At 38.9% G+C, this 20,391-nt stretch overlaps 2 protein-coding genes across 8 annotated transcripts in view; one reads left to right on the top strand and one right to left on the bottom strand.

Moving 5' to 3' along the window:
• Positions 1–3,960, top strand: part of LOC149324099 (pikachurin-like) — a 178,595-nt gene extending 174,635 nt beyond the window's left edge. For both annotated transcript variants that reach the window (XM_089496426.1, XM_089496420.1), the window contains one exon: positions 392–3,960. In XM_089496426.1, the coding sequence (XP_089352552.1) occupies positions 392–546 (155 nt within the window). In that variant the 3' untranslated portion in view covers positions 547–3,960. The remainder of the gene's footprint in view (positions 1–391) is intronic.
• Positions 3,961–4,307: 347 nt separating this feature from the next.
• LIFR (LIF receptor subunit alpha) overlaps positions 4,308–20,391 on the bottom strand; it is a 140,991-nt gene continuing 124,907 nt past the window's right edge. For all 6 annotated transcript variants that reach the window (XM_089496393.1, XM_089496352.1, XM_089496382.1 and 3 more), the window contains 4 exons: positions 15,940–16,092; positions 14,336–14,429; positions 12,922–12,997; positions 4,308–10,531 (listed from right to left, as the gene is read on the bottom strand). In XM_089496393.1, coding sequence (XP_089352519.1) covers positions 9,905–10,531; positions 12,922–12,997; positions 14,336–14,429; positions 15,940–16,092 — 950 coding nt within the window. In that variant the 3' untranslated portion in view covers positions 4,308–9,904. The remainder of the gene's footprint in view (positions 10,532–12,921; positions 12,998–14,335; positions 14,430–15,939; positions 16,093–20,391) is intronic.

Here is a 20,391-nt window from a genome sequence, read left to right as displayed (position 1 = left end):
CTGTCTGTCTGTCTGTCTGTCTGTCTGTCTATCTACCTTATCACACTAGACAAATCCCACGCAGAAACAAGATTTAAAAGTAGAAAACCCCCGCAAATTTGGGATGTTTTTCAGACAACGTTTCTTCCAAAGAGCCTAACGTGAAAATAAAGCAAATGGAAAGTTGACAAAAATGACACCTGTGTCATTTTTGTCGACTTTCTGTTCATTTTATTTTGACGTTATTTCTCTTTGGTGCAAACGCGTCTGAAAAAAGTTCTGCATTTGCAGGGTTTTTTTCTACTTTTAAAATCCCGTTTCTGCAGGATTCATCTAGCATGATATGGTTCTTAGATATGTTTTATATATAAATTATATACATATATATATATATTACTTTTCTCTCCTACAGGTGGAATGAAAGAGATAGCACTCCATACAAACAGGCAATATATGAGAGGACTGGTGGGTTGCATTTCCCACTTCACACTTTCCACAGATTATCATATTTCACTGGTTGAAGACGCAGCTGATGGGAAGAATATTAACACGTGTGGAACAAAATAACCAATGGAGGGGTCTTTACAGGGAAGAGCCTTCCTTACACATACATCAGTAACAGTTCAATGACTGATCTCACACACTGAGGACTGCCTCCCAGGAAGGCAGGAAACTAAGAACCAAAACTGAAGGGATCATTTCTCCTACTCCTTCTCTTTGGATCCTCTGCTCTCATAGTCCTTCTGAGTGCTTTGGGTAGGAACGTCATGCTTTACTCCTTATTAAGGATGCAATCTAGCAAAGCCCCGATGCTCTTTCATACAGCTGGTGCATTTCCTGCCAGGCCAACTGTATAAACATGTACATCCTTGTGAGATGTATCGGCCAGTATCAGCTTCAGACATGTATAACTGATTTGCAACAGCCAATTTTGCAAGGGTTTTTTTTTTTTTTTTTGAAGAAAATAGATTAAGCAACGTGGACCAGTTTTTCAGCACTGACTACAATTCATTCCAAGGACCGATCACAAAGCCTCCATTGTTATTTATCCAGTGTTATCCCTTCATTTTGCATCAGAGCTTAGAAAAGTTACTTTCTTAGACTATGATACCGAAGTTGGCTGCGGAAATCTGGGAGGTATAGTCCAAAAAGATAACTTTTCTAAACTACTTCTACTATCTTTAGTAACACAGTGTGTAGTCTCCCCAGAGACACAGCATGGACACGTTGTAGCAATATCTGTTGAAAGAATCTCAAATTAAGTCACATCATGGCAAGACTGATGCTACTAGCCACTATGCCTGCAGCATAACATAATTTGTCTCCTCTACTTGGAAGTAAGATTAGCTTTTGCCGGTCTAGAACATGTAATGAGATTATCCAGTCCATCAGCCACTATTTCATTCTTAGAGGTCCAATAGAGACATATTGCTCATGAAAATTGTCAGTTTCTGGACCATTATGCATCAAAGTATAAGAAGGGTTCTCATGGCTGAGTTGTACAGAAAAAAACTGCAGCTTTCTATATGTAGAAGATGAAGTGAATATCTTCCCTTATTCTACAGTTCAGGAACACCTTTAACCATGGCCATTGAGACCTGTCTTTGGGAAAACAGATCTCAATGTTCTGCACAGATTATTCTCCCCGTCCCCATTCATTCAGCCCATCTTTTACCTGTGGCAAACCCTTCCAACTTTACCGGTTGATAGAGAGCAGGTGGCAGAAAGGGAAACCAACTATAGTACCTATATATAGCTGGACACACAGCAAAAGGCATCCTCTGGGACTTTCTGAAAGTCCTCTAAAGACCCTGGATGGTGATATCATTGCTATTCCTCCACTTATAGAAACATAGCTGGAGATTTCATCTCTCCTTTCCCTCCACTTTTGACATTATGTGTTTATTGTGCAGCTGGAGGAGGATTCTGAGCTTTGCAGCAACCAAAAAACTGAGTTACATAGATATAAATTGGGCTTACGTTTGCATAATTGACTACCAAGATGCTAGCCTCCCCATGTTTGAGTAGATTAGTTTTTGTAACATAGAGGATACTGTTTTAGCTAGGGAAAGGTGAGGATTCGCTTTGAGTTTGTTATTAGTAATAATTTACCACAATATGCAAAAATCTCCATGTTTCGGACAGAAAGAATTTGAGTACAAAGAAGAGGGAAAATGGAGAAACTAAAATTCAGGGATTTGTCCATCCAGGTCCAGGCCACTGCAGGTTTAGCTCTTTTAAAAAGGCTGGCTTTAGACCCCTGTATTTGTCACTGCTGAATTAGGGTTGCTACCTCTCTTTTTTGGAGAAGGTACAGTTGCCACCTCTCTTTTTTGGAGAAGGGCCTATCTTTACCACCTCTGTATAATGCTAGAAACAACTGTACATTGAATCTGGCCAGTGCAGATGGCTAAGAATTGTTTTCCCTTGGCTTCAGTAAGCAAAGTTCAGAGTTTTTGAAATTCTAGAATTCAAGTGCCAGAGAAAGTGAAGCTGAGAGATTTTTTTAGCTCAGTCCTGAAACTTGCTGTCAAGGTTTTGAAGGATCTTATTTTTTACCATGGGATATCAACAATGTATCAGACCAATTCCTAAGTAGTGTGGTAATGGGCAGCAGAGCTACCATTATATGATCCCCAAGTTACTTCTTTTCAACCAGAGAGACAGTATTTGAAACACATATTGGCACAATGACTGCACATCCAACAATCTCAGTCTTGAGGGCTGTATTTAAACATTCCATTTTTCCATTCCAGAGACACCATGTTGAATTTACTCGGAAAAATACATTTACAGCTCCATTCCACCTCAATGTAAAATGACCGTAAATGTTAACTCCTTTCCAGTTTATGCTGTTTGCTGAAGGGAATGGTTCTTTCTATTTAAAAAAAAAATCCTACTACTTTTTTATTATAAGCAATGAAAATCAACCACCACATTTTATAGCAGCAATTTTGTACTTGTATATTTTTATATAGAAGCAACTGTGGCACTGATCAATTAGCTAATTTTACAAAAGGAGTAGGTGTCTGACACAGACTAGCATGTTGTATGTTTTTCCCAAAAGAAAAAGAAAAAAGAGTGCTGTGGAGCAAGGAAGTTTTGTATTTGCTTATTCTACAGTTTCAGGGGAAATATTTGTGAAATGTAACAGATTTTACAATGTGGCTGGGGATGGGGCTAGACAACTGAAAAAATGTACATTAAGGAAACTTTTCTGGCTTGAAACTATTGAAAAGATGTTAAATTGTGTTCTGCTGTGGCACCATTTTTTTTAAAAAAAATCTAGGCAGTGTTACCTTTGTTCTGAGCAAGTGTAGCGATTTGAGTATTGGATTGACTCTGAGAGTTCAGGGTTTGAATCCTCAATATACCATGGAAATCTACTGGGTGCACCTAAGCAAGTCACACTCTCTCAGCTTCCAAGGAAGGCAAAAGCAAACCCCCTCTGAACCCATCTTGCCAAAAAATGCTCATGGCAGTGTCATCCTTAAAGCACATAACAGGAACACTATGGTAGAAGCAGAGTGCATACTTTTCAGAACCCTGCATCCGCAACTATTATTCATGCCAGCTGGGGGATTCTGGGAACCGTAGTCCAAAAATAACCTTTCAATGTTCTATATAGAATTGAAGATGTATTTTATGATCGTTAGGCACAGAGGCTAGAAAGTTTGAGACCCTCTGAAAAATAACAAGATCCTACATTGGAAGCAAGAGTTCATAACTTTACAATGGCATTGCTAGTGGCATCAAGGGGATGGCAGGTACAGAGCACACCGGGTGACAGCGCTGAAGAGGGTTGACACCTGGTTGGGCCCTTCTCTGCCTCCAAGTGCAGGAGAAGTGATACTCTCTGCATCGGGTGACAACCCAGCTAGTGACACCACTAGTGACACCGGGCACACAACAATTCTAATGCATTGTGATGATGCATGTTGTCTCAATACAACAATAGTCTCAAAAATAGTCCTGTTGTGCAATGGGAGTTTCCATTGTGCAACAAGTCCTATACCATTCTGATGCCCATTGTGTAATGGGACCCATGGTGTAACAGCCACACTGTTGGCTCTGTTAGTGTAGTGATCTTGGAGATATAACTACATCTCTGCTCCCTTTCTATGAATACGAGCATAGTGCAACACCACCCTTTGCCTTTGTGAGGTTGTATGGTGAAATAAATATTTAATAGAATTCCAGTCATAGTATTGCAGGGGAAGAGATTATTGCTACAATAGACAGTCGGGGAGTTAAACATTGATCTTTTACTGATTCTGCATGCAGAAATAGAACTAGATAAAGAAGAGTATATTTAACATTCTGAAGCATATGTGAGAAAATACATTTATTAAACTACATAGTCTTGCAAAATTAATAATACATGCATATTACAAGGATAAGCAGTACATCATCATACAAATAGGCTGGGAAACTAGCTTTATATTCATGCTAAATTTAGTATTATGAACTATATCTCATATACAGTTTTGCAGTCTCTCTTCCTACAATAGTGTTCTTCAGTATCACCTGTTGCTTATCACTTACGTAATTTCACCAGGCAGCACATAACCACTAAAAGGCTCATATTCTCATAGTTACATTTCTAAAGCATACTGGCCCCAATCTAAAAGCCGTAGTGTGTACACACACTTAGATGTTCAAGGAACGAATAGCACTATTCACCTGTTGAGCAGGAGACTATAACACTCCACAACTGCAAACTGCATGCAGTCACTGGGGTGCAGTAGTTCTAGGAAGCACTGAGTCTCACTTCTATTCATGTTTTTAATTTTGCAATAAATCACTTAATCTGGAGTTCCCGAAATGTCTTAGAGGCATGCCCTGCTTTTCTCAAAACCAGAAATACAGCATTAAGTGACAAAACTCCAAGGGCACAGTATGACATTGATAATAGTCTCAAAAAGACTTCCCCGAGACTTACAAATACACAGTAGAAGAATACATTCAGTTACATCCCGTAGTGTTAAGAGACAAAATGATACCTGAGCCCTTTTGACATTAAGTTGCCAATTTCAGCACCCCAATTACACTGACTGAAAGCAAGGCTAGAGTAGATCAAATTGCTTGAAGGGGGTGGGAGGACACACAGGCAACTTTGGGTCTTCCAGTCAATTTAAGTATGACAATGCTCACTTGATATGTCAAAAATCACCAAGATTAACCTCACATCCATTACAAGTTATATATTTAATATGCTATTTACATTTTTTTAAAAAATCAGAATTTACTGAACTATAAAATGCAGCATCTATGATACAAGTAACATATCTTCACTGACAGCAACCTCATCCCCATTCCATTTTTGCTTCCATCCCAACTCAACTTCCCTTATCCTGACTTCCTTTGAGTCTCTGCTTAATCTCACTGCAGGAGATTTCACATTCTCAAGGAAGGCCTCAAGGAGGCCATGCAACCACATGGGTAAATTGGCAAGAAACAAACATCTTACTCTATGCGCAAAGCGTGCCAGGGCTAAACCATTTGCAGCTGTGATGATCCACTGAAATGAGTGCCAGCCAATGACCTATAAGCATCCTACTCACTGCACAGACAGATCTGAGGAACCTCATTGAGCCTTGTAGAGGATCCTGTGACCTCTTTGAATGGCTACATATGCACACAGGGCACAGAACTGTTTAACTGAGCACATGCCTGAAAATGGATGCAGAATTTTCCTGTGCATTTCTAAGGAAGATCAACATTAGATCTTCAGGGAAGCTTGTCCTTGATAGCTAATATTTTCACAGAAGAACCAGAGTTTGAAAATCAGTTTTATATGCAACTTCAAACAGTGCCCCCCTCCCTGGCCCCTAAATTGGAATACACTAGTTTCCTGTGATTCAGCTAACCCAAAGCAGCAAATGTGGAAACATAGGTGATCCCATGGCACTCAATGTACCTGAAATCCATGGGCACAGCATAGCACTCAGTGAGAGTCCATGATAGTTCATAGCTTGAAGCCCTAGTAAGATAAGATTACACTAAGTATTGAGAGGACAATGCCACAAGCCCAAATGAGAAGAACAGATGCTGTCAAACAGTACTGTCAGGGAAATCAAATCTTGCAACAAAGCTTTTATTGAAATGGGGTAAGCTGCCTCTTGCCCATTTTTCCCTTTTCATCTCCTGTTTCATGCAGAAAAAAACCTCAGAGATGAGTAGTAAATAGTCTTTGGGCATGACTGTATGAGTAGCTCAGACATCTTTTGTTTAGCACTTTGGTGGTACTCCTGAAACATAGGAAACATTCTGTAGAATATCAGACAAGATAGCCTTTTCCCTTAAAAACTTCCATACAAGTGAAAATCTAGATGACTGCTATGGAAAAGAATGGCTTGTGCTGGTAATGTACAATGAATGCTCTGATAAACAGAGGCTTCCATGAATGTTGATATCCAGTATCAGAAACATCACTCTGTGACCCTGTGGGCTTTGATGTATACTTTAAAAGGCAATAGTGGGTGTGCAAACAGAAATCTAATGCACATTGGTGTAGTCCCTGCTGCTTAAAATACTAAGAAATAGCCCAACAGGTTTGCAAGTGTTTGATGGGAGAATCCACATACCCATTGCTTATCCCTGGACAGAGACACTGTTGTGCAGAACCAACAGGTGATGGATTGTACCACACAGCAAAATGAATCCATGGTCTTCACATGGATGGAAAGAAAGTGATCCATGGGGCTAAAACACACTGTTGTTTCCAAAGTATAGCTTACTACATCTGATAAGTCAATTTTGTGAGGTATATCATATGCAAGTTACTAAAAATGTACACCCTAAACACCTCCACATGCCATTTCAAAAACACTAGCAACCCCAAACAGAATTCACAGTGCTTTCCCTCCCTGTCGGTCAACACAAAGAAAAAAAAACCAATGAACTAAAAAAAAATATCACGAATTAAACACCGTTCATCAAAATGCAATTGTAACTTTTTTTAAAAAATAATATAACATTTTGTAACACCAACATAGCAACTAAAGAAATTCTAGAACTAACAGACCGGCACATTTGAAGTTGAAAACGATAGCAAAAGAAGCACCAGAGCATAATTCCACCCATCTTCTGAAAAAAGGCACAACAAACTGGCTACACAATGTCAACCTCCCTTTTTGAAATAAAATCTGCAGAGCTGCTCTAGAAATGGCAATCAAGCTCTTCAGGTCAGTCCTTTGGGTCTGTTTTTGTTTTTGGTGTTTTCTTTTGCGATCTAGTGCAAACTCCAGAAATAAAAGAATGAAAGCCTCTTATGAAGTACAGGCCCAGACACAAAAATTTCTACTGATGCTTTCAAAGTTAAATAGCGTCTCAGACTAAAAATTTGGCATGGAAGACTAAGATTCCCTCTACTTCCCCTCACCCCAAGATATTTCTTATCGCAGCTCAAAAACTTGTTAAAAGTACAAGAGTATTGGTATTTAGTTCCAATGTAGTCCAGGGGATATAGGGACTATATTTGATTTCAACTGAATGAGATCAGTTGCATTAAGGCAGGAGTAGAGAGTCTCTAGCCTACAGTAGTTTCAAGACCCCCTTCATCTCCAATTTTAGCCCTCAATGTCTGTGCCTGGGTTCAAAACCAAAATCAAAACCCCAGTAGTTTATGAAACAGCAACCTAATATTTGAAAAAAAACCTCCTTTATCATTTGTGTATATATAAATTTATGGTACTTTTACCTAGCTCACATATGTTTGGATGAACTTTTTCTTAATTTGAAACCATTACCAAGCTATGTATGAAACAAGATGAGCATGTAATGGCTTGGAAGGAAAAAGAAGCAAAATTGCCAACTTCATTTGGGAAATAAGTCTTCTTTTCCTCCCAGAAGATAACTTTAATCTGAAGGCCTTCATGTGTTAGGGCAGAATCCCCTTGGTGCATTGTGGCAATATAACTCTATAACTCCTGAATTAGCTCCTGCATTAAAAATTACTCTACAAAATAAAGGGCACTCTCCTTTCAGGTTTCTGGGTATGTTTGATGTTACAGTCAATGCTACAGTCATTGAAATGAAGAGATGACAACAGACCACAACATGTAAAAACTGTATGACAAATATTTTGGAAGAGTCCACCACATAAAAAGGCACTCAACAAATGTAACCCCTGTCTGGATATTATTAAATACTATTCAGTTAGCCCCATATTATCTTAAAACAGCCATACAAACATGGTAGACGTGAATTTTGGTAAGATAAATGAATTCTCTCAGAAAGACGACAGGCAAATTTGAACTGCCCCATGCTGAGTCAACGTTGATATAAGTAGCTCAGAGTAATGGCAGAACCAGTGCAGCAGTTCCTCAATTTGATTTGTAAAAGATTTGCTACAAACACTATAGCCCGGTGCCAATGAGGAAATCTGAAACAGTTTTGCACCTAAAATGTTCACATATCAAAAAGGGCCAGCTCCATAAGCAATGTATAATTACAAATATACACTATCAAGAAATATAGTAATGTTACAGCTACAATCTGGTTAACTGTTTTAAGACTGCTGTCCATATGATTGTATCTCCAAGTCCTTTATTTGAAACAAAGCCATGGCTTTAAAGAACCATTTCCATTGCAGTTGTTATCTGTGCAAATATTTGAAATGAAATCTAGCGGCAGTAGCAGCTCCATTTATGGTAATCACACATGAAAACTATTCATGGTTGGTCATTCGTCAGGAACAATGCTTTTCCACAGAGTCTATGGACGGAAACACTCCCAAAAGTGCCGTTTATTTTAAATGGTGCTGGCACAGGGGAAGACTCTTGCTAAGTATCTTTAGAGTTTTCCTGGAAACTGATATAGGCAGGAAAAAGCAATTTCCCTGGGCTATGGACATCAAACAAAGGCCTACTGCTCATGAAGATGATCCATGAGCTACAATTAATATATCTTAACATTTCAGAAGGGAATTGAAGATCACACGGCTGAATGATTCTTGGAGAAAAGGCAACAGAAATCCTCCACAGAAAAGTAGCACGCTGGGGAGAAAGCTTCTGGCCCACCATGACTACTTGAGGTCAAGACACAGTAGTCATTTCATTTCATTTTATTAAAAAAGAGGAAAGAGTGGAAAATAATATTGCTTTTTTTAAAAAAAAGAACCTGCAAGTTAAAACATTTGCTCCTGATGTTTTTAAAATCAGTGTTACACTTGTTTTCGCACCCCTGAGTCAATACTATTGCATACACATCTATACAGTAGGTACAGAAACCATGATTCAGGCTTCTCAAACTAACATCAGAGAGAACCATGGCTGATGTTGATGCCAGCAAGCTATCTAAGCTGGAGTTCTTCGATTCAAGTTGATTCAAACTAATTTCCCACAAAAATAAAAAGGGAATCAACCGCCAGCAAGTTTGAAAACTAGTGCCTGTATTGTAGTGTTTGAGTATTTTAGTGTTTAGGTACTGTAGTGTTTGGGTATTGTAATGTTTTAGTAATGTAGTGTTTGCACTCCAAGAACCTTAGACTTGTTGGGGAAAAGATCTTTGATTAGACATGTCCCAGGGCTGGGCAGATCTATGTATCTCTATATGCCTCTAAAATGTTAACAAAGCACACAACTGTGTTCAGGGCAATAATTTCCCCCTACCATATTCAAAACAGGAGACCGTAAAATCAATCCTTATGCCCTGCTAACAAAGAAGGGATAGTAAACTGTTCAAATGCAGACACAGATCTCCTGCTGTTCTTTGGCTTCAGTAAAAATTAATCTTGGATATTTTCCTCAAACTGAGGTGCCAGGAATTAACCTCTTGGCCAATTGTAAAAAATGAAAGAAGGTTAAATGTTCAATTTCACAAAAAATGAAATAATAGACTCTGAAGGACATTGCCTTCCAGGGATGCTAAAAGCAAATCCCAGCAAATTGCTGCTTTCACAGCAACCACTACTCTCCTAGTTTTAATCATTTGGCTTGTTGTGAAAGAAGTTAGCGAAGGACCAGCCAGTGTTAATGACTTCTGGAGAGTCTTCTTCCTCTTTGGGTGGGATCAAGAACTGTCGAGAATTAATTGAACAAGGGCTCCCAAATGAGGCATTTTCATTGTTGCTTTCCATGGATACCGGAGAGTCTGGGCAGTCTGTGTTCCAGGAAGGTGCATTCACTTGAGGTCTATAGCCTGCAGCCTTGTCCAGGTCCTCATCTACAGATGTGGTTTCCTCTGTGTTTCTTGGTGGCTGCATTTGAGGCTTGTAGCCTGCTGCGACCACACAGTCAACTTCTAAATCTTCCTTCATTTTATCGGGAGCCGGATACATTGTCTGGATGTCTATATAAACAACCTGGGAAGATCCCATGGATCCATCTATTGGTGGATTAGAGATCTCCTCCTCGATGATGGATGGACAATAGGAGACAACAATGTGACTCTCTGATTCAGAATCGAGGCCATCTTCAGGAAGTTCCTCTGTCACAGGCAATTTTATGGCTGCATCCTCAATCTTCAGGCATGAGGTCTGGGTTTCAACCACCTCAATATTATTGGGGGTACATGGATTCATCTCCAAGGTTTTAGAATTAGGGTTTCCCTGCAATCAGAGAACAAAGTAAGATAACAGTGCTCAGCATTTTCAAATTTGTTTTAAAAAACAATTTTTCAGGAGTATCATCAAACAATTTTTTTTAAAAATCAAAAGCTTTCATGGCTGGCATCCATAGTTTTATGTGGGTTTTCCAGGCTATGCGGCCATGTTCTGGAAGAATTTATTCCTGATGTTTGACCTGCATCTGTGGCTGGCATCTTTGGAGAGGATTTTTTAAAACTTGCTTATTTATTTTTTTGTTTTGTTTTGTTTTGAATTACTTATTTTTATATAAATCTTTCATTTTGCCTTAAAGGGTTGGGAGAATGTTCCACATTAAGACCCCCATGTAAATTTTTTCACCTGATTGACTGCTGCAAATTTCACACCTACAACCACAAGGCCTTGGAAGCACAGGTGACCAAGCACCTGGAATTTCATTTTACCAGTTGTGTTTCTTTGTCTGAGAAACTGAAAGCAGTGTAACAAGCCTAAGATGCTAAGTTAACTTATATCATGAACTCTATTACAGTCCCAGTACCTATATTAATTATCATTTAGGTAAGTCTATAAGCTGAAGCCACTATTCAATGTAACATAAAGCCCAGAGGCTCCAGACGTAACTTATCACTTTGTTCTCATATATGAGAGTGAAAAAATTGTCACGTTTTCTCTCCAATAGATTATAAGAGTTTCGTTCCCTTTCTGTCCATTAAAAAAAACCAAAATACTTTACAGGACTTTTCTTACAACATTTTGCCATGCAAACAACACTGTATTTTGTGCAAAAAAAAGTTTGTGGAAAAATCAATGTATTTTGAGACTTTTGTTTTTGTTTTGTCTTTTTTTTTTTTTTTTTTTTTTTTTTTTTGCATGCAACACTGGGTTTTATGCAATGTACAATGCAAGTTTTCAAAAAATACAAAAGGGAAAAATTCTGAAAAAGGTGCAAAAATTCCCCAAATGTGTTGAGATCTACTTTCTCATCAAGCATGAGAAATTTTGCAAATATTCTTTACATTTCTACAAAGCTTCATGCTTTCTTGGTCACTGGATTGGGAGATAATGACCTCTGATTCAATGGAAATGCAAAGCAAAATCAAGAAACGGGTGGACAACTAGTCCAGAGGACAATTTTCACCTCCAGACATCCCAGGATGGCCATTCTGATACATTTCAAGCAATCCAAAACTGATCCGAAATCACTTTGGTTTTCATTTTACTTTCAGAAGTCTTTAGCATTTTTTCCCCATTGCAGATGCAACATTAAGCCTAACCATTTTTTTTGGAGACTGTTTCACACTACTTCAATTATTTTTCAGACCCACTCTCATTATTTTTTAAAAAAATGTGTCCCACAGAAGTGTAAAAAGAGGTTGGGGACCCATGCATTTGATCAGCTACATTGATTTCCCCAACCTTGGTCACTGGGGAAAATGCACATTAGTCTTTGAATCTTTTTAATTAAACTAATTATAGTCTGTGTGAAAGTGTCATTACTTAAGCTACCGGGGGGGGGGGGGGGGAGATAACATTTTGCAGAAACAACTGCCCAGCACCACACACACTTAAATATTATCCCTGTGAACAATGGGATGGTGGAATTCTGCATTAGCTGAAGTCTCTAAAGCATCTTTAAAAGGTAGTCCTATGAAGAGGGCATTGCAGAGGTCTTCTCCGAATGGGGCCAGGATGTGCATTATAAATACAATTTGGGTCAAGTATGTGTTTCAGCAATTGCATACAACCAAAATGAGGCCTTGACCTCCAAAGGTTAAAATTTAATCTGAACCCTACAATAAAGAGCAGAAAAAGAGAGGGAATGGGGCAGAGAAAAATGAAAAAGTCCAGAACTGCTTCGGCATTTTTTTCCTCTCTCTCTCTCTCTCTCTCACGCACACACACACAGCAACGGGGAAGGGATCAATTTTCTACAAACAGCCATGCTGTACAGTGGGTACCACTGTACAGTGAGCTCTGTACAGTAAAGGCATTCAGGACTCCTGTGGATACAAAATCCATGGATACTCAAGTCCCATTAAATACCATGGATAGTAAAATTGTGTCCCTTATATAAAATGACAAAAGCAAGTTTTGCTCTTTGGAATTTTTATATTTTAAAAATATTTTCAAGCTGCAGGTGGTTGAATCCGTGGACAAAGATATCTGTGGTTATAGAAGGCCAACTGTACTTTTTCCTCTGTCCCTTTTCATGCACATTGCCACAGAAACCAAAGTTATGTTTTCAAGCTCATCATGTCCCTTAACTATTTCATGGTAATTTCAGTCCTTTCACACTCAACACAGAAATAGAGAGGTATTCCTGGCCTCTTTCCAATAACACCTTTCAAACACATACTAATGAGAGCACAGAATGGTCAAACAGAAAATATTACCTCAGGATCCTTTGGGAACTCCAAAGCTTTACAGTTCTCAGGGTTTGGAATGTCAGGATAGAAGGTTTCTTTAATCCTTTGAAAACAGAAACATTAAACAGAAATCTCATGAAGGGGTGCTACCACAAAGTACAACAGTATCCTACCCATCAAAATTAGAACCATGTTTTGATTTTGATTTTTCTGCCATGGAAGTGCTAAAGGCAGTTTTTCATACATAGTTATACTGGGATTAAGCAATGAACTGAAATATATCAATGCACATCAGAAGGACCACAGACCTCTCTCAGGTCAAGGGCAGCATGATTAATGATTACAAATTTGGAGTTGCTATTATTTATTTGTGGAACTTATACCCTGGTTTTCTACCAAAGAATGATAGTCATGTTAGTTAACAAAGATAACATCAAATACAACCATAACAGAAAAATAAACAAACCAATAAAAAATAACCTTTTAAGTATATGTCAATAAAAGAAGGGCATCCATCTAATCAAATGCCTCTCCCATTGCAAGCCAATTTGATTTGTATATAGCCTTTTAATTTATTTTAATGTTTTAATATTAATTTAATGTTTAATGTTTTTAACTTCATAAATTGTTTTCAAAAAATCTTGTATTCATACTTCTGAATGAATTTGTATTGATTAAATTTTTATTGTTTTCAACATGTTAGCTGCTTTAAGTCCCTATATCAGGAGAAAGGCTGGATATAAATAAATAAATAATAGGCAAACCCTTTCAGAAATAAAAAGGTGCTGGAAAGCAAAAACAGTGGTGAGGCAGTCTCTTTTTCCTCATTAGGTAGGGATTTCCAGAACCTGGAACTATTCTCTTGCATCCCTATCATACACACCTCTATGGATTGTAGGACCAAGAGAAGGGTTCTCCCCCTCCCGCTTGTAAACATAAATGGGTAGAGAAACAAAAAGCTCATTTGACTACATAAACACACCAGCAGAGTGTCAACCACGCAACTTGACTTCAACATGCTAACAGATAAGGTGATATGCCTAATGTGTAGATGGCTCTCCCCTTCATAATTCAGTGGCACAGTGATTTTTTAAAAACTGAATTTTGGTAATAAGCTGAGAAAACCGTGCTCCAAGAAGTACAATTCCCCTGCAGAAAGAACAAATGTTCCTCTTCTTCTAATGTGAAAACGTATCCTCCTCCCACAAATCAGAAGTGACCATTTGTCACACTTCCACTATGGAATTTCAGCAGCAAGAGGATAGGGAAGAGGGTCATCCTATGGCAGGTTTCAGGGACTTGACTCCTAAACCTGCTGATGATATGATAGACTTCAACATATATCACAGCACAAATCATTATGTTTAACCCAAATCAAGTCTTGTTTTACATCTCTATACATAAGTTTAGAAAACGAAGTCTGTGAAATGTAAATAGTTACCATTCTCTCTTCCGGTAGCAAAGGATGCTGGTCACCACCGCCAAGACAATAACAATAGCCACAGGAATAAGGATGGCAATAATTAATCCCACTGCTGAAAATTTGAGCAGAGAAAGACTCATAAAACTACAATAATTCATGTAGCCAATAAAAATTGCTAGTTATCCAAAGATAACTACAGAGGTTTGCAATATTAAGCCAATTTTACAAACAAAGGTTGATCTCCAATAAACGCAGTTTATTGGAATTGAAAATGATCCCCAGATAACTGCAGATTTCCCTCCTACTGGCTGTGCACTGAAAAAGTGTATGCATACAATTACTGCATCGTTAAGCATATTATTTTGCCACTTCTTTAGTGACAGCCAGTTCTAAAAGTTAAATGATCCACAGATAGGAATCCTGCAGTTTTCCCAATATTGTTAGGCTGCAACTTCCAACTCTCCCCACCACTGACTATTCTGGCTAGGGCTGCTGAAATTTGCAACTGTAGGACTCCATCATCATCCCAATCCTTGACCTAAACACACAAATATACACACTAGAGGCATCTGGAAAATAGCTCTTATCCAATAGAAAAGCATGAAACAGGGGTGGACATCCTACAGCTTTATTGATGTTTTGGATCTCAACTTTAATCAACACATGTAGGATGGGCAATGGTAAGGTACTATGGTTCTATAGGTTAAAAAGTTCCAAAGGACAAAGTGTTTTCCATTGTTTATCTACACCTGACATACAGTATAAACTGAAGACATATGGATGCTACGCAGGGCATTTATGGACAAACATAATTTCAGGAAGAAAGAGGAAGAGGAGAAAGAAGATGAAGAGGGGAAATGACTGGAGGTAGCAGTAGTAGTAAACTGTAGCATTTGATGATCTTCTGTTTATGCTTGATGGCACATTATGAATATTTCTTGGACTGCCAAAGTGGCTTATAAAATTTTAAAACATCCAGATGACCATGGGGACTCAAAAGGTGATGAAAATGCTTTTTTTTTTTTTTTTTGGGGGGGGGGGAGGCCCCCAATGGTCCAGTATGGTGCCCTAACCTCTGGCAGCTTTCATAGCAATACACAAAATCAGAAATATGATGGCATATGCATTTGTAAGTTTGGTAGTCAATAATATATCTTTACACTTCAGGCCTTAACCAGCTCCTTCATACTTGCCTTTTCAGGTCCTAGTTTTCTTCAGGTTTTTTTTTTAGCTACAATGTCCATTTTGATGTTTGACTGAGCCGAAGTATAGAAAATAATCTCCTTAGTACTCATTACCAACTATAGCCTTAAGTATGAACAACTATGCTCTCTCCTCTGGTACATGAGCTTCTCCCTTTCTGCTCCCTAGTTCTCTTCCTCATTTTTTGTACTTTGATTGTTAGGTCCTAAGGACAGAAACCCATCCTTTTTATTTATGAAACTTTGAAAAGAACGATCAAGATAAATGGTCCTGTAGAAGCAGAGCTTTTACATGCTGGGGATATTTTAGAGTTACTCAAGCTGTTTTCGGGAAGTTTGCTTGACACTGTGCTATTAATCTGCCAGAGTGCGTATGCTGCAGCAATCCTGACCTCCAAATCAAAATGACTCTCAGCTTACCATTTTCCTTGGTGACTACATACAAGCTCCTTGCAGGTCCAATTCCTCCAGCAGTGTAGCCACTTAAGTTCAGGTGGTAGCCAGTTTTCCCTTGAAGGCTTGAGATTTTCAATGTTTTTTGTTCCAGGTTTGTAATGTTAATTGCTCTGTGGCCTAATAACATAAAATTCCACAGGAAAAGCAGATAAGAATTGAACAGTAAGAATTTTGGCTAACATATTTATTAAAACTGCTGCAAGGACTGTTTCAAGAATGAAATTTGTTAATATTAGCTTTATACATGTAGGTATTGAAGCTAAAAATGCAATAGGAGGATACCTATTGCAACTCAACTCCTTTCTCTCCTCAAGCTTTGTATTAGGTATGCACATACGTAAATGGGAAAAATTACTTCAAATGGCATCTTGATGGCCCAGACAGTTGTACCAAGATACTTTTGTGAGGTATTTTATACACACTTGAGTACCACATTATGGTACCACACAAAAGTAATTATTGTGTCAGAAGTGCCTGAAATGAAACCCCAAGATTATTTTGCAGCTCCCCAAACTCCCCAGATCATCCTTAGGATAAGGAAAGAAGAGAAGATTTTAAAAGAGAAGGGAAGGATGGTGGACAGAAAGAAGTCAGACAGACAGATTGCCTATCTTGGAAGCACCCAGGATTAGCAATTCATCTTCCCAATAGGTCACAGGGCTGCCCTGAACTTTTAATTTTTTTTAACATCACCCATTGTCCTTTTCCCATTTTTTCTCCTTTTTTGAAATCTCTGGCCATTTCTATAGCCCTCAGAGGCTCCCAGGAGAATATTGGACTCCAGACCTGCTGAAGTTGCCCACTTCTGCTTGATGAAAGTCCACTCCTGTTTTATGCAAACCTATGTATGTATTTGTTTGTTTACAGTGCTTTTCCAGTATACACTAGGATAATGTGAAGGGGAGAAAAGGCTGAAAATAATTAAAGGCCATGGAAAGCAAATTAGGTCTCTGAGAACAGATGACAGGAAAATAAAGTTGGTTCTCCTTCTAATAAACTAGAAATATAGATTTCAAGAAGCAATAAATAAATAAATAAATAAATGTGTAGCTTTGGCCAAAAGTCAGAGGAATACCTTTGTATCAAAATGTCAATAGCCAATTTTTGGTATCAAAGTACAGACACAACAGGGAAGCAGATCTATTGGTGTTTTGAACACAAGCACAACCTGTCTCACTGGTTGAATGTGGACATAATGCTAAACTGTAGGGTTTTTTAAAACTTGCTGAAAACACCAGAACCATGAGTGGAGTAATGAGGAAATCAAATGAGCAATGGTTTGTTTCACTTGATGTTAGTGTGATTCTACCCATTTCCTCTACAAATACCTGGGTACTATCTCAAATAGTTTTCTGGAAGCCAAAGACTTTAATGATCACAACCTCTTATAACTTCCACTTTAGCCCAACTGCAGAAATGAGGTAGGAAACACATTCTCAGCACATACCAAGCCAAACACTCATTATTTCTAAAACTTCCCTCCCTGGGTCTCATGTTAGCAGAAAATACATACATACATATTCCCTGCCTACCCCAATTTGTAGTCAAATTCAGTTGAAGCCTGCAGCTGGCATTTCCTCCACTCATTTCCTGAAAAAAAAATCCCTTGTTTAAGACTTCTACCTGTAGATCCATTTGCTTTTAATGTCATATGCTGACAGCCTCCCCAAAGCGACTGACCTGTGGCAAAAGGATACAGTATGCGAAACTTTTACCTTTCACTTGACATTGACTCCAAGGGAAATCCCAGTCTCACGTTGTACTACTAAGCCTTGACATCTCTTACTCCATTTCTGTCTGAAGACCAGAAAGAAATCTATGCTTTGCACATTAGCACTCAACTGCTCTGTGAAATGAATTCTTTCCATTGGCACTTTTGTTCCCACAAGCATCTGAACACAGGTGAACCCAATGTCCTGGCAGTCCAATCCCTGACTCCCCTGCTCTCAGATCCTCCACCTCACCATCCGTGTCACCAATCAGTTGTTGTGTGGCTCAACATTGTTTCTGATTTATGGTGATCTTAAGGTGAACCTACCATGGGGGTTTCTTGGCAAGATTTGTTCAGAGGGGATATGCCATTTTCTTCCTCTAAGGCTGCGAGAATTCAAAGACATAGCTGTTAGTTTGGAAAATCAAATGTGCAAAGGGATCTTGCAACACCTTTGAGACTAACAGAGAGAAAGAAGTTGGTATAGCAAAAGCTTTCCTTGACTTGAGCCTACTTCCTGAGATGCATGGGGTTTAGAGAGTGTAGCTTGCTAAAAGTCGCCCAGTGGGTTTTCACGGTTGAGCATGGATTACAACCCCAGTCTCCTAATCCAACACTCAAACCACTCAAGCCATGCAGGCTCTCTAGGGATGCATCCACACTGCAGACATAATCTGGTTTGATACTACTTTAACTGCCATAGCTCCATGCTATGCAATTCTGAGAATTGTAGTTTTGTGAGACATTTAGCCTTCTGTCAGAGAGAGCTCTATTGGCACAACAAACTACAGTTCCCAGAATTCCACAGCATAGCACCATGGCAGCTAAAATGGCGTCAAACCAAACTATTTCTGCAGTGTGGATGCAGCTTAACTCATTTAATGAAAACATGAGGTTTGGCTCTTATGGCATTTTTATTGGTTAGTATGGGCAACAGGTGAACATGGGCCTTTGTGCTAATTAGGATATAACAAGTACTGTATGAATGTGTGCGCCAGCAACAAAATTCAGTATGAAATTCAAATTTATAGTGGTGTGCCCTCCATACGCTGGCTATGGGTAATGTGAGAGTGGTTTCTGGCACATGAATTGGCCAAAGAACTTCTGCTGCTCTGTGCCTGAAGCACACAGCTTCAGGCTGATCATTCAGCAGATACAGCAGCTGATCTGGTCAGTGCATGGAAAGAAACATCCTTTTTAACTTACTTTTTTCTTTTTCAGCTTTCAAACTTAAGTTATTTTTAGTGTAACTTTAACAAAAAAAAAGGCTATGAGTAAATATGTTGCAGCATATTAGTTACAAGCTCTGGGTCTGACTAGGCAATCGTGCAGGGTACCATTTGCTTGATGTTTCTACAGAAGAACATCCTTCTATTCTTGATGATGTACAGAAGAATTAACACACACACACACACACACACACACACACCAGCATCTGACAGTTTCATCCACAGGCACCTTTGCTATGCTATGATGGTTGTTGTTATTGTTTTCCACCTATCACTAACATTGTATTCATGCAAAATGACCAAAATATTAGATTATTATTAACTAGCATGCAAGACCGCTCCAGCAATTGGACAGCCAAGAGAAAAGCTCAGAAGAGGGTCATGCTGTTTCTTCCCCTATGTCATTTTTCATGGCCTGAAATGCCATGATGTAGATATGTTTTGTGTTGTAGACGTCTGGGCCATGGATGCAAGAGAAACCAAGAAGCACTCCCCCACTTCAAGAAAAATCAAATTAAGGTGACTTTATGGAAGCCTTGAATAATAATCTTCTTAGCTGCAACTCTGATAATTTCCTTCGAATATAGCCTACTGATATCACCAACTTTCCTATTTGATTATTTTTAAGCCTGTGATTGAACCTGAAGGTGATGTTGAGAGGTAAGGAGGCCACATTAAGATCAACTTGTATAAACATGAGTATTTCCTCCCCAATCCCAGGGGATACTGTAACATAGATCACAGCCTCCTAGCTTTGGACACTTTGTGCTATTTCTTCATCTACCCTATTAAAGGTTACAGGAGCCATCTTAGAATCATAGGGTTGGAAGAGACCACAAGGGCCAACCCCCTGCCATGCAGGAAATCTAAATCAAAGCATCCCCGACAGATGGCCATCCAGCCTCAGTTTAAAGACCTCTAAAGAAGAAGACTCCACTACTGTCAAACAGCCCTTCCTGTCAGGAAGTTCCTCCTAATGTTGAGGTGGAATATCTTTTCCTGTAGCTTTCCATCTATTGCTCCAGGTCCTAGTCTCTGGAGCAGCAGAAAACCAAGCTGGCTCCCTCCTCAATATGTCATCTTGCAGATTACTCTGAAATGAGAACCTTCCCATTCCTTCAAATCAAACATCACAAATTTCCTGTTCTCAGGATGATCCCCCTTCTTTATGCTTACAGTTATTTTAGAGTCCTCATAGTGATGGTGGCCACCATGATTAACGTATGCCCTTTTGACACCTGCCTCACAGCATACAAGGAATTGCTGTACAATGGATTATTGGACAGATAGCTGATTCCCGTTAGTTGTGTTAGTGTTATTCCTGATGCTTGTTAGTGTTATGTGCTTAGAAAGCTGCGACCCAAGGAAGCTTTTCAGAACAGCATCTACAACCCATCTTCAAAGCAACATCTCCACCTCTATGCTGCCTCTACTAGTCACTCTGAACTCCAATGTTTGTTCCCAAGGAAGTTCAGA

The sequence above is a fragment of the Sceloporus occidentalis genome, unplaced genomic scaffold, assembly GCF_023333645.1.
Source record: "Sceloporus occidentalis isolate IW3139 unplaced genomic scaffold, rSceOcc1.0.p SCAF_1, whole genome shotgun sequence".
NCBI lineage: Eukaryota > Metazoa > Chordata > Lepidosauria > Squamata > Phrynosomatidae > Sceloporus > Sceloporus occidentalis.
Note: the sequence above shows the minus strand (reverse complement) of the source record. Positions and strands in the feature narration are given on the sequence as shown.